Consider the following 15453-nt stretch of genomic DNA (forward strand, 5'->3'; position numbering starts at 1 on the left):
TTTGTCACATCCATAACGCATGTATATTTTCCTAATTTAAAATATAAAAATATTTACAGGTTGATATTTTTCTGATACCACAACTCTGTGGTTAGTTCTTTTAGAAAATATAAACATATTTCAATTTAATGTTATATATATTTTCTCTGTGTATATTTTGAGTTTTTACTGCAAATCAACGTTTTGTTTTATTTGTATTGTATCTTTGGTAACGGTAACTATTAGTTAGTTTTCAACAAACTAGTTTTCCAGTTATCATGAAAAGTTAATATAGCCTATAGTTATTATAGCTAGCCTATAAAACAATTGCTTGGTTATATTTTAACGTCTCGTTAACTGACATAAACACTTTTTGTGAATATGTTATTATAGAACCACAATATTCCTTTCTTTGTGCTATTAAGTCTTGTACTCACAGAAAAGAGTTTAGTCATGTTTCAGACGACTCAGAAACCTCAGTGTTGGAGATGATAATAGTGAGGTAAATATATCACATTCATATTCGTCACCCATCACTTTTAAAACGTATGGACGTCGTAAAACAAAGAAGAAAATCATGTAATACGTTTGTTAGATTTTAAATACACCGACAGGTCTTTGTCACGCAGTCTTCTGTCCACACGCGTGCACAGCTCAGCCAATGAGCTTTGAGGAAACACACGACGTCACGTTGTTGTGGAAGTCAGTTGCAGGGTAGATGTCGACCGAGCTCTGTTAAATACAATTACTATTAAACTTCTGTTGTAGCGATTCTGTGTACTCAACAGGTAAGTACTTTCAATTAATTCTATTTGATTCGTTATGTATTACGTTGAATATTTAACGTTATTCAGGATAACCGTTACTGTAGCCTTGTTATGCCTTTTTTGGGGGGGTAATTCAGCCCCGGAAGCCCCTTTAGATGATACGCAAATAAATTGATCGAAATTCAAGAAGCGTGTCCGGACGTTTAAGAGTCACGTTTGCAATAGATTATAGACAAAATGTGACAACAGCAAACAATAGACAACTTTCGACTGATGATAATTAGTAGAGTACAGCTCGACAGTCATGTGGGTTGTTTACAAGCGAGTAATTACGTCTGTAACAGATGGTGGCATTGTTTTAGAAGTAACATTATTTGATCGATTTAATGTACATCTTACGTGTTAAATTATCTTTCTCTTAAAATTAGACAAGTTCAAACAGCTGACAGATACATTTACCATGGTTTTGAGGAAACTGGTTGATGGTTGAAACTGATTTCAAAGCAAAACTGTAACTGGTGACTGGAAAAAAGAAGTAGCAGTAACGTTAAGCAAATAATCTTTTTATAAATGCAGTCATTGCAGACATCACTGTCACAATACTGTTGAGTAAGTTAGCTTAAACCAGTAATAATGATATATTTCCAATGACTATTGTGTATGTATATAGTATGTATACTGGTCAACATTTGAAGTGGTTAAAAAAGCAAGAATTTGTGTTGTAACTTATATTATCAATGCCAATATTTTACAAATATTAAGTTGTATTCGCTGTGGTGTTCATCACACCACCAAATGCTTGGACACTTTTAGCCTATTTATTTTCAAACATAAGCATTTTCACACTTTAATCTGGTCAACAACAAGGCTGAGATATTAACTGAAAACTGAAACTATTTTTTTTTCATAGGACTTTAAAATCAGGCTCCAATTGTAGACATAAGTTGATGCAACTGATGATGGAAACTATTTCTAATGCATTTATTTATCTTAAGTCATGTTAATGTCTTAGTTAATGTTTAAACTTGTTGAAATCAACAGTCATGACTGTTTTATTAAAGGATTACTAATAAACCTAAATAAATGTAACTATTAACAAATTAATTTTTGTATTGCGAAAAAGCAAACATTATTTCAGTACAAATTGTTACATATCGAAATCTTTTTTTTTTTTTTTTACAAAAGAGAAGAAAAAAATAATAAATAGGGTAAAAGGAAATAACCAGAAATAACTTTTATAGAAAATTAGGACTAACGGGATAAAGCACCATCGTTTTAAAATGAAAACGACCTTAGTTTTCAGTGCGCAAAAAAACGTAGCAAAACTTACATCTTTAAAAATGAAAACGTATTAGTGTAAACAGGGACTGAATGCTGTCATTTAAGAATCACAATCAAATGTTCTTATACATCGTCAATGTTGTAATTAAATATTTACAATAAAACCGTATATGATAATAATAAAGACAAACGAAAATTAAATTACTACGAAATAAAAAATAAAATAAAAGGAAGAGTGCATCTACTAAATGAAAGGCAAGATGTTAAGATAGTTAAAGTAATTTATAAAACATTGCAACTTTTCAAAGAAATTTGTTTTACCAGAACATCTAACCTTTTCCAACTTTTGAAAATGTATGGTATCCACAAGCCATTGGGATGTAGTAGTGGCTTATTTGCTTTCCAGTGAAGTAGAATACAACGCCTAGCTAATAATGATCAAGTTGTTTATAATTAAACTACGACAAAAACTTTGAAATCCCAAAAATGTAAAAGTTCCTAGATTGTATATCGGAGCTAATTGTATATTGGAGCTAATACGCTTGCACACTGTAACAACTTTGGCTGAGGCTATCAACTGATGCTCTTTCACGTTGCACATAAGGCCTGTTCACATATCACATTTTTTGCACGCAGAAGTTTATTATTTTCAACGAAGGCGCACTGCTTGTTCCTGGGGTATCTACTCGAAAACATCTAAACTTCAGAATGCCGTGAGCGAACTGCAAATCACGTGAAAAGAACAGATCGCTCAGCTTCATAGGCTACTTTGTATGGAATATACACAATTCTACACTGGTCCAAAAAGAAAAATATCAAATAAAAAATTCCAAACAATTTTGTGATGCAGTTGATCGAAGACAGAGGTTCTGCAGCCTTTGACTAAATTTATTCTCTTTAAAAGGGAAATACTTAGCTAATATGTAGCTTAAATTTACTTTAGACAAATACATTTTTTTATTCTTGTTTTTATTTATTTATTTATTCACTGTTTAGTAATTTATTTTAAGTGTAAAATTGTTACTTAAGTTAAAATGTCAACATTTTTACTTTTAAGTCCAACAAGAAATTTACTATTGTTTTTTTTTTATTTTTTATTTTTTTTACTGTTATTATTTTGTGTTGTACTACTTGGCTACTGAGCAGTAGTAAATGACACTTTAAAATATAAAGACTTTCTAGATTTTTGAAACTAGTAGTGTTTTGAAATTAAAGAATGCATAATAATCGTAAAAAAACCATGAAACCGCGGTTATCCTTCAGACTACAATCGGACAACTAAAATTTATAATTGTTGCATCGCTAATGTCAATATTGTTATAATACCGTATATCAGGATTAAAGCTTAAGCAAATACCACAACAATAAAAATAGTTTTCGTTCTATGCTACAATATGTCCTTTAAGATTTACATAGATAAGTTACGGAAGTGAAACTAGAAGTGACGACAACTCATTTTGGTGGTTTAGAATTGATTATTTCTTTTTAAGAGAGTAAAGTTTTTTTGAGGAACTTTGTGAATTGTATCTTTTGACAACATTTAGTCCTGAAATCTAAAAGAATTTTAGAAAAAACACTTGATACACACTTTAATAATATTAACATCCTACTTTTTACTATCTTCCCAGAGATCTGTGGTTGAATTACCTTACAGACATGCATGTGTTGTTCCTTGGAGATCTGATGTGGATCTACTTGCTGCTTCTGTGTTGTGCATCATGTAACGGTAGACCAGATCCCAGGAAACGGGACGCTCTCATAGGCCTGGAGGCATCTAGACGGACAGGAGGTGACATTACGCTGAACCAGAGAGAAAAACTGCTTGATGGAAAACTTCAGAAATTGAAGCAGCATGATATGGAGGCAGGACAGTTTCCACCGTCCATGCATTTCTTCAAGGCAAAGCGCCTCATTGACCAAAGTCCTGTCTTTAATTTGATACAGAAGATGCCTAAAGGTGCAGTAATCTGTAGTTTGTGATTTGATTGTATAATAATATAAAATATATAAAAGTATATAAATATAACATGTATAAACACACACACACACACACTTTTGTTCCCACTATTTTAACTATGTTAAGATGATAAAGGGAATGAGATGTAGGGTGATATGTTATGGATATATAGTATTATGAGTATCTGTCTTATATTTTGCCTGTATAATGCCTTATAACTGTGTTAAGAGAGGGTGTTGCCAGTTGCAGTGTCTTTGAAAAGTAATACATTACAATTATGTGTTACTTATTTAAAAAGTCATTAAATGGATTAGTTAGTTTTTCAGGCAAGTAATGCATCACGTTACTTTTGCACAACTTTTTTCATCTGAGCTTTGCTTGCTTGTTTATAACTATTGCTTGCTTGTGTGTGTTTGTATATATATATATATATATATATATATATATATATATATATATATATATATATATATATATATATATATATATATATATACACTTATATACATACATTTCTAATCAAAATTGTTTTATTAACTCATTTCTAATAACTTATTCATTTTATCTTTGTCATGATGACAGTAAATAAATCAAGACACTTCTATACAGCTTAAAGTGACATTTAAAGGCTTAACTAGGTTAATTAGGTTAACTAGGCAGGTTAGGGCAATTAGGCCAGTTATTGTATGACGATGGTTTGTTGTGTAGACTATCGAGAAAAGAAATAGCTTAAAGGGGCTAATTGTCCCTAAAATGGTGTTTAAAAAATTAAAAACTGATTTTATTCTAGCCGAAATTAAACAAATCAGACTTTATCCAGAAGAAAAAATATTATCAGACATACTGTGAAAATTTCCTTGCTCTGTTAAACATAATTTGTGATTTTTTTTTAAAAAGAAGAACATTTCAGCACATTTCTAAACATTATAGTTTTAATAACTCAGTTCTAATAATTGATTTATTTTATCTTTGCCATGATGACAGTAAATTGCTAATAATTCTGGCTAATAATTCTGACTTTAACTGTATATAAATGAAACTGAAACTACAGTAATTTTCATATGTACAGATCATACGCAAAACATCTGCACTTCCTCATTATAAGAAAACTGACAGAAAGTAAATGGGAAAGCAAAGAAACTGAATTAACTTTTTTAAAGGCAACTCAGATATTTTCTCAGAAATAAAGAAGTAATTTGTGACTTTACTAGCTACTTGAAAAAAGAAATCTGATTACGAAACTCATATTACGTGTATTAACTAACAGTGGATGTCATTACTATCATTCTACTGCAAAGCTAAATTACCTAAAAGCTAAACTAACCTTACCATATATTTCATAACAGTGTAACTCCCCATAGGCTTAACTATGTTGATTGATATGATTTATATTTTCAGGTGCTGCACTGCACGTACACGACTTTGCTATGGTTTCAGTGGATTGGCTGGTGAAGAACGTGACCTACAGAGAGAACTGCTATGTTTGCTTCACAGACAAGCAGACCGTGCAGTTCATCTTTTCCACTGGACCACCAGCATCCAGTTTACACTGCTCCTCATGGACTCTGCTCAGATCCCTCAGGGAAAAAATTAAAAACACCACTGAACTGGACAACAGGTAAAACAAAACTTATTCTGAGACTGTAACTGAGTAAGGTTTTGTTTTATATGTCTCAATTTCCTTTACAGTTTTATTCGAAATCTCACGCTCTTTACTGAAGACCCAGATAGAGCTTATCCTAATCAGGATACTGTGTGGGAGAGGTTCGAGCAGGTATTTTTAGTGGCCTATGGGTTGGTCACTTATGCCCCTGTCTTTAAAGACTACCTCTATGAAGGTCTCCGACAGTTTTATGAGGACAACATCATGTATGTGGAGATCAGAGCACTGCTGCCACAGGTATGGATAAGTCTGACCTGATTTAAAAAAAAATCCTAAATTAGATCTAAAATTTAATAAAAAATTTTTAAAAGATATTTGTGATTTTTTTATCTCACAATTTTGAGCTTATATACAATTTATGAATTGAGAAATCTTACTATTCTCACTTTTGTTTGCAGTTTATATAGCACAATTGTAAATTATAACCTTATATTTGTCAGTTAACATTTAGCATATTTAGTTTACATCTTAGATTAGTAATTTAGGTAATATTAAAAAAAATCACAGGAGGGCTTGTATATTTTTCCTTGAACTGTAAGTATATTTATTCGGCTGGATATCGGCACTGGTGGGAGGTGTGTGATTGCATTGGTGTCCCACCAGTGCCGATATACAGCCATATTGCAATGCTACGAGTGTGATATTGCATTTATGCAACAGTTTGACACCATAATCGTGTATATAAACAAGAAAATCAAGCACGAAGAATCTCAAAAATTCTTATATATGAGGAACTACTTTAATCTGCCATTCACATCTGCAGCTTACCGTCAGAACAGCAGAAACCGTTGCTAATTCATCAACGTCACTTTAGAGCTAGTATTTGAATGGTTCTCTAGCGTAATGCCTAAAATGATGGAAAAACGAGTGATTTTGCTCACATTTTAAGATTATAAGGCTGAAGTGCCATCAGTCTACAGAGATTTCCCAGTATTTCTCTATTGCAACTGTGGTTTCACAATATTTACCCCGTAAAAGCCAAAGCAAACACTACCAGATTACCATGGTATAAATACAGCACTACAAAATACAAGAGAGAGATCGACTTAGAATATCACTTACCTGTTTTAAAATGATATGTTCAGCTGTAGTTTAAAACTTCTGCAGAGAAAATGCTATTTTTCTCGCCTAAGGACTTATTATGCGGTCTCTGTCTCTGGCGGAATGTTAACCACCTTTGCTCTGCTCAGTAACAGGTTATAATGGCCGCCGATGCGCTTGATCTCAGGAATTATGAATAAATTTTATATTATAAATATAATAAATATTAATACTTAAAATAGGCACTGTCCTTATAAATAAACTGCATATTTGCAATTTAAACAACTACATTCTAACCTAATAAGCCTGAAAAATACACTGTTATCCAACAGCAGCAATATTTGTCATACTGTAGTGAGTTTATTGATCTGTTGTCTGTTGGTGAAGAGGCTGTACAAGTGCATATATTGCAGAATATTGCACGGCTATCAACTAATCAGGTTCAAGAACCAGACAGAATTATTGTATAAATATATGGCAACTCAAATCTGTCAGAGGAAAAAAGCTTCTCAATTACCTTTTCAAATTTTGTATGGCAAAAATTTGCATCTTTGTAAGATTGTTTGCACTAGAAACATACTAATATATGCTCATTTTTATTTACTCATTCAAGACATATGAACTCGATGGCAGACTGAATGATAAAGACTGGAGTATGGCTGCCTGTCAGGAAGTTGTGAACCAATTTAAAAAACACCATCCAGACTTCATCGGGGCTCGGGTGATTTTCACTGTCCACAGGTGTGATAAACAGCAAATTACTTTAAATACCAATCTGAATCGATAAGATCTTAATTAACCGTTTCTTTTAGAAAAATAAATGCAACTGAGGCGGTGAAGACAGTAGAGGAAGCAATGATACTGAGAAGAAACTTTCCAGATGTCATGGCAGGTTTTGACTTTGTAAGTATACATTCGGTTCGGTGATGAGCATATTGCTGAAATACACAATACGTGAATGAAATATTTAAAAGAAGGTTATTCTGGACACCAAAGTTACATTTATTTGATCAAAAATACAGTAAAAAAATAAATCCTGTGAATTAAAGCTGAATTAATAGTATCTAGCTGTCTTCAGTGTCACATTTATTTTTCCTCAGAGTGCGGCTTTAATATTTTTGTGAGTCAATACAGCGGGGAAAATAAGTATTGAACATGTTGTTTTTTTTATTTCTAAAAGAGCTGTTGACATGGAATTGAACCAGATATTGATAAAAAACCAAACAATACAAACATAAAAATAAAACTAAACTAAACAAATCTGAAATATTAGTTATGTGTTATAAAAATTAATTGACACAAGGAGAAAGTAATAAACTACTAAAACGTATTTAATAATTTTAATAAAAGGCTTTTTTTAGTGATGGCAGTTTAAAGACCACTCTCATGGAGAATGATGTCATATGAATTACTCAGGTGTGAGGTTTTCACAGACTTCCACAAAGTGTAAAAATCTTGATGGTTCTGTGGGTCTCGTTTTTACCTGATTCAAGTCAAGTGATTGTTTGGGCCATATTACAGCTTCATTTTCTTTTTCTGAAAGCATCTGAGAGTTTCGTTGGCTGTGTTTTGAATCATTGACTTGCTGAAATGTCCACACTGTTTTTATCTTTATCATCCTAATAATGTAGATGTTGGACTGAAGCAGCTAATATTTATTTACAATGACAAAAGGCAGAGGGTTGGTGAAGAACTACTGAGAGATTTCAGTTGCTGTCTGGGCTTTTAATGCCTTTCGACACCTCCCTTTCTTCATGTGTTCAATACTTTCCCGTGTGTCATTTAATTTATTACACAACTTAATTCGTAACTAATTAGATTTGTTCTCTTTGCATATTTGGATTTCTTTGGTTGTTAACAACATACATTGAAAATTTCAAGTCAACGGCACCTTTAGAAATATGTTTTCTGAGAAAAATGTTGACGTGTTTAATACCTATTTTTACTTGCTGTATCAAAAGTGCCAGTAAAAGTACAAGTAAACATTTATCTAAAATGTATTCAAAGTTTAAATTAGTGCTGTTACTTTTAAATTTCTTTTCATCAAAAATTGTATATAGGGCCATTCACACCAAGCATAGTAACTATATAAATAATGATAAAGATAGAGATTTTAAAATCTTTCTAAATTTAAAACAACAGCAGATTTCAAACCACAACTATAACGATAAAGACTTAGAGAATATCATTGGGAAATATGAAAATATTTTTTCCCCCGGCTAATTAATGATAAAACACTGACAGCCAGTCAATCTATTGACAAATAAGCTGCAGGTGACATTGAAGAACTTAAACTGATTTTTAAACATTATTTAAAGATAATAACTACCTTGGTATACTAAGTGAAAGAATGATAAAAAATAAATCAAAGTTTGCAGACTAGGCTAGCAAATTGTAGAATGCAAATAAATTTACCTCAGTTATCCAGTGCTAGTTTTTGCGTCTTTGTATTGTATTAGCTTACCTTGTGTTGTTTTTATTCCACCTCATTGACTTCGATCGCTAAACCGCTTTGTTTACATTAGCAGTCAAAAGTCACAGAAGTAGCTCAATGAGGACGTCTGCTGGTTACAAGGGGTTAATACCGAATGACAAGCACCAACAGAATTAACATTTTTATCGTTCGTTATCTTGTCAATTTACTGATATATTTCTGTTTATAGTTGTCGTGTTAGGTGTGAATACAGAGTCCAGTAAAATGATAACAGTTTCCACAAAGCTGTGAAGGGAATTGTTTTTAACAATGGTAATTATAAGAATCATCAATAATGATTGAGCACAATAATGAATGATTAGCAAATCAGCATATGTATAATGATTTCTAAAGCAAGCACTAAAGACTGAAGTAAATTCAGCTTTAAATCACAGAAATTACATTATAAAACATATGTTAATCAAAAACTGTTTTTTAAATATAAATAATATTTCACAAAATATTTTTTAAGCAGAATAAGCCTCTTTAAAAGCCAATTTTAAAATCTTACTGATTTCAAACATTTAACCAGTACTACATGTGCTTTTCTAACTCCAGGTAGGACAGGAAGACCTTGGAAGACCTTTGTGGTACTTCAAGGACGCTTTGAGTTTACCTGAAGACAAGGGTTTTAACCTGCCCTACTTCTTTCACGCTGGAGAGACAGGTTTCCTTTGACGTCTCGCTTCTTTTATCTGCTACAAAGCCGCGCAACTCAAAGTCGTCCTTTAGGCTCCGAGTGATTGAACGTTTGTTCTTTTTCATTGGCTTTTCTGCACAGATTCACAGGGAACAGATGTGGATCAAAACCTCATGGATGCTCTTCTGTTCAACACCACACGTATCGGGCACGGCTTTGCTTTGGCACGTCACCCTGTGGTTAAAGAGATGGCCAGAAAGATGGACGTGCCGATTGAAGTCTGCCCTATTTCAAATCAGGTAGAACATCTCTTTTGTAGTGTCAAAAAATTGAGTTTGTTTACTTTCCTTATGCATCTTTCTGGGCCAAAATCACAATTAGTTCCATTCAGAAACTCGTAAATTGTTGAAATATCTATTTCTGAATATGTTATAAGTAGAATTTCATATTTATATCAGTGCTATTTTAACATTACTGAGTAACAGTTGTAGTTGTTCTTAATATTGTTGCATATGTTGTATTTGTTCTGTTTTCAATAAAATTTTATTATGTCATTTTATTTATGCAAACTCCACACAGAAATGCCAATTGACCCAGCCGGGACTCGAACCAGCAACCTTCTTGCTGTGAGGCTAACCACCGTGTCACCCTGCAAATTTATAACACAAAATTATTAGCCCTTCTCTGAAATTTAAATACTTTTTCAAATATTTCATAAGTGATGTTTAACACAGCAAGGAAAGATTGCGCGATTCGATATAATATTGTTTATTAGCACTACTTTAGCTAAAAACTAACATTGAATTGAACTATACTAAATCATATTTCATTTTCGTTTATAAGAAATAAAACATAATGTATTCAATACAATATTAAATAGCATTTTACCTGAAAATTGTTTTCTTCTCTTTCAGGTGTTGAAGCTGGTCTCAGACCTGCGGGATCATCCGGCTGCAGTGCTGATGGCTGAAGGTCATCCTCTGGTGATCAGCTCTGATGATCCTGCTGTTTTTGGAGCCACGGCTCTTTCACACGATTTTTATGAAGCTTTTATGGGTTTTGGAGGAATGAGCTTTAATTTAGGCACATTGAAAGAGCTAGCTTTAAACTCCCTCAGGTAGGAAATGACCACAATTTAAACAAAAAAGAGACTGTATATGCAAGCTTGTACATTTAGGTGTCCTCAATATTTAATGTGTGCTCTGGTTCTTCATTTATAGGTACAGCACATTGCCAAGTCAAAGAAAGGAGGAAGCTATCGACGCTCTGCTAGTAAAATGGGACAAGTTTGTTTGGGAAAGTTTACTTTGACAGGACGTTACCACATCAGGACGTTTTTAATTAGGAGGCCATTGTTTACAAGACATCTACGTCATTTGTTTGTCGTATTGGTGATACTGAGGTGCGAAAACGCCAATTTATGCTGAGAGAAACAGAATGTAATGCCTTGAACTGATCTGTGCTGCCATCTTGTGGAGAATCTGAAGCAGTGCTTTTGTGAATATTAATCGTGGTTTCAGATTTATATAAATGTAAAGTCACACAATCTGAACGGGGTTAACTACTTAACTACTCAGGATGCGTGATAAACCTTGTCTTGTTGTAAGTGTGCATTAAAGGGAATGTTCACGCAACAATGGTAAATTCAGTCATCAACTTGCTTGAGTTTCTTCCGTTGAACACAAAGAAGTTTTTAGGCATTCTGCAAAGTACCATTTTTGTTTTCAACAGAAGAAAGGAACTCCTGAAGGTCTGTAACTATTTAAAGAGGAAATAGTGAGTATTTTTGGTGTGAACCGTCTTTTTAAAGCTCATCTGAAAAGAGGTTTCACGGTTATTATAATATAACTCCATCTTTGGAGAACATTTTTTACCAAACCTGAGAGAGTTGTCCTCAAATTAAAGACTATTTACCTGAAAAACCATTCAGAAAAGTTTATAATGATATTTGGAAGTGTTCATTACAGCTTTTTATAAACACTGATCAGTAATCTTCCTTACAACATTCAAATTATTAACTAACCCCTAACCAACATTTTTAACTGCGTAAACCCTGACAAGCTGACTTGTTATCTGATTGCGGTTTGTGAATACAAAACTCATATGGTTTAAAATATGAAAGTATTAATATTAATAAAAAAAAAAGTATTGCAAAAACTCTGTGCACCTTTCTATCTTTACAATTTTCCCAAAACTTTTAGGTGAGCCAAGGAATGTTTATATTTATATTATTTTAGTATTTACTTTTGTTTTTATTATTTTCTATTACATATTTTATTTTTTATCATTTTGATTATTTAATTGGTCAATTGATTATTAATAATTTATACTATTTAATCATAGTTAATAAGTTAGTTGGTTATGTTGTTTTATTAATGTGTTACAATTTTTTTTTGCATAAGTAATGTTATGTATTATACAATGAAGGGGTTCTTATAGCAGGGGTTAAACTCTAATCCATGAGTAGTGCAAAACTGATCCAATGTGAGATAAGACCTGGATTAATTTATCTCTGAAAGATAAATAAAGCATTCCTGTTCATTTTTGGTAACTTTATATTGAGTTTTAATGTTGAGCTATACAACAAAATAAAATAAAACATCTATCCAAATAGATGTCATATATAGTGTCTCTCTCTCTCTTTCTCTCTCTCTCTCTCACACAAACACACACACACACACATTTTAGGTGCTTTATTGGCATGACAAATAACTGTACATTCGTATTGCCAAAGAAGTGCTGCGTCGCTGCGTACAAACAAGACAAATATGAGCATAAATTATAATACAGAAATAAAGAAACTAAAATGAAAATAGATTAATAAAAAGAGTAATAAAAAAAATAATGTAAATATGTAAAACAGGATAAAGGTGATGACAATAATATCATCAGTAAGTCCACAAATAAAGAGTTCCAGTATTTGTGTGTTGGAGACAGTGGAGCAGGTCATCAGCCGCATTTCCACTATCAGGCCAGTGCGAGCCAGGGCTTATATCGGGCCAGGCCGTTCCAATCGCCTGGGAGGTTGAGCAGTGTTCCTCAGACGGTGGCAGGAGTGCACAAACTGAGCTGCTAACACACAGCAGCACACACACTCCCCCAGTAAGATGGGCAGTTTCTCACTGTTCTGCAGGTACTCAAAGTTTTTGTGTATGTGTGTGAGGTTTGTGTAGAATTTCTCCCGGACCTCGGAGTATTTTGTGCACTCAGTGAGGAAGTGCAGCTCCGTCTCAATCAGCTGCTGAGGGTAGTGTGGGCACAGCCGCTCCTCCACTGGCAGCCATGTTTGACTGTGCCGGTGTTACACCAAATTCTGCGACCGTCGTATTCTGTGACTCTAGTAGGCGCTGTTCTCACTGTTTAACTTAAACTCGCTCCCACAAGCGGACTGGACACGCAAAAAGCGTACATACTCTCACGTGAACGCGCTCGGCGCCCGTACACATTATATGAGCGCGTCAATATATTTCATCGTTCTCTGTTTACTATTATTTTTCTTGCCTTTGATATATAGATGTTAAGTTTACATATATTTAACAGCCTATCAAAGAAAGCATTTTACTATAATATGACCAGTACAGCGATAGATTCTATCTATCTATCTATCTATCTATCTATCTATCTATCTATCTATCTATCTATCTATCTATCTATCTGTCTGTCTGTCTGTCTGTCTGTCTGTCTGTCTGTCTGTCTGTCTGTCTGTCTGTCTGTCTGTCTGTCTGTCTGTCTGTCTGTCTGTCTGTCTGTCTGTCTGTCTGTCTGTCTGTCTGTGTAATTAGTCTAGTTTGTTTTAGCCTTTTTTCCCCTGTAAGCAGTTATGTAGATTACTGTTGATCCCTTTTAAATGTTTCCCTAAATATGTTTATAGAATTTCTTAATTGGCTTTTAAATTAAAAAGAAAATTCTTAAAGTAAATGTGGAATGTGTGTAAAATACTGGTTAATAGAATGTACGCACACAAATTAAAATAAGTAAAGTGCATACTTTAATTTAAAATGAAATGTTTTTTATGTGTATATTTTCAAAAAGGTTTAATCTAAGATAACATTTAACTTAACAATTACTTGAAAACTATTAACATAAAGACAGGGTATGGGATTAACATTCTGCCCAGTTGTAGGGGCTTCATGGGGTCAGGCTCAAACACATGTGATACCTCCAGTCACACGTGTCACTGAATCTGTAACGAAGGAATAAGTGTTTTGAGATTGCCATCTTATTTTAAAAGAAGGTTACCCAGGAACAAGGTAATGGTTTTCTGTACGTTTCCCCTTTCTTTTTCCACTTCTATATTATTTTCCCCACAATAGTGGCACAGCTCACTAAGGTCATCTATTGAACCAAAATATACATTTATATACAACTATATGAAGGGTTAATTGGGTCTTAGTCATGTGGGAAAAAAGTTACCATGGAAATAATAGCTTGACAATTTGGCAATTACTTATCTCTAAAATGTAATATTGAATTAAAATTTTCTAAATTTGCACAATTCTATAATAAAAAATATCAAAAGGCAAAATATCTCCAAATTATACCTTTTTTTCACACAACTTGATTATTTTTATGCAGTGAAAAACAAAGTACCAGATTCATTCAGCAGTCTCATGGCATTTTTTCCCTGTCATTGTTCACTGTAGAGATATTATTTGCAAACTGAGACTCTCCACAGTAAATCAAAGTCTTGTCACAACTGTGTAAGACCTCTTTAAAACAAATTGTGATGAAACAAAACACTTTTTTTATATGTGTCATACATTTTCTGTTGTGTGATTTAAAAAAAATCCTAACTTGAAAAAGATAGTAAGACAGGGAAGAGTCTTGCATTTTTTGTTTATTTTTATTTTGGCTATGTCAGGTAACACTTATATATGTATTTTTAAGATAGTTATAATGGTTTTCCTAACTGTTTTGGCATGCACGGAGGACTGTGATTTGGCATTTTGGAAAAAAATAATCTGCATAAACTTTAAATAAAATTAGGTGTAGAATTATCTTTAATACTAGAAATAAAAGCAAAAAAAAAAATAGTTTTTTGCTGACCAAATAAAAACTTCAAAACAAAACCATGGTGTAGATCTATATACTTATGCATGAATTAACACATGGTCCTTTAATATGGATACGATAATAATACTAAAAAGAGCATTAAAAAGTCTTGTATATCATTTTGAAAGATGCAAGTACGCAGTGAAAAGAGAAAGAGAGAGCAAAACTGTCCAGAAACATTATTACAAACCATTTGATTGAACCATGCGTGTTGTATTTTATCATATTTTATTAATAATAATAATAATATTTTTTTTCATTATCGGTTTAATGTTCAAATTAGTGTTTTTTTCAGTAGATTATTTGTGTATGTATTATCAAAATTGTAGTTTTTTATTATCATGTAAGCTGTTTGCATTTGGAGAACATTATTTTTTTTTTCTGTGTGAAATACGAGGGATTAGATACTAGCATTGAACAATTTATTCAGCACACGCAACCAGGGTGCATTAACGAGGCATTAACGAGACAGACAGACAGACAGACAGACAGACAGACAGACAGACAGACAGACAGACAGACAGACAGACAGACAGACAGACAGACAGACAGATAGATAGATAGATAGATAGATAGATAGATAGATAGATAGATAGATAG

At 32.9% G+C, this 15453-nt stretch overlaps 1 protein-coding gene across 1 annotated transcript; it reads left to right on the top strand.

Moving 5' to 3' along the window:
* The first annotated feature begins 674 nt into the window (after positions 1–674).
* Positions 675–11958, top strand: ada2a (adenosine deaminase 2a). Its single transcript, NM_001033717.2, is given in 10 exon segments — positions 675–767; positions 3656–3984; positions 5383–5602; positions 5674–5884; positions 7302–7429; positions 7501–7591; positions 9720–9828; positions 9943–10100; positions 10716–10918; positions 11022–11958. Coding segments are annotated over 9 exon segments (1512 nt in total). The 5' UTR covers positions 675–767; positions 3656–3683; the 3' UTR covers positions 11113–11958.
* Positions 11959–15453: the final 3495 nt, after the last annotated feature.

This window comes from Danio rerio, chromosome 25 (assembly GCF_052040795.2).
Source record: "Danio rerio strain M-AB ecotype USA chromosome 25, GRCz13ab, whole genome shotgun sequence".
NCBI lineage: Eukaryota > Metazoa > Chordata > Actinopteri > Cypriniformes > Danionidae > Danio > Danio rerio.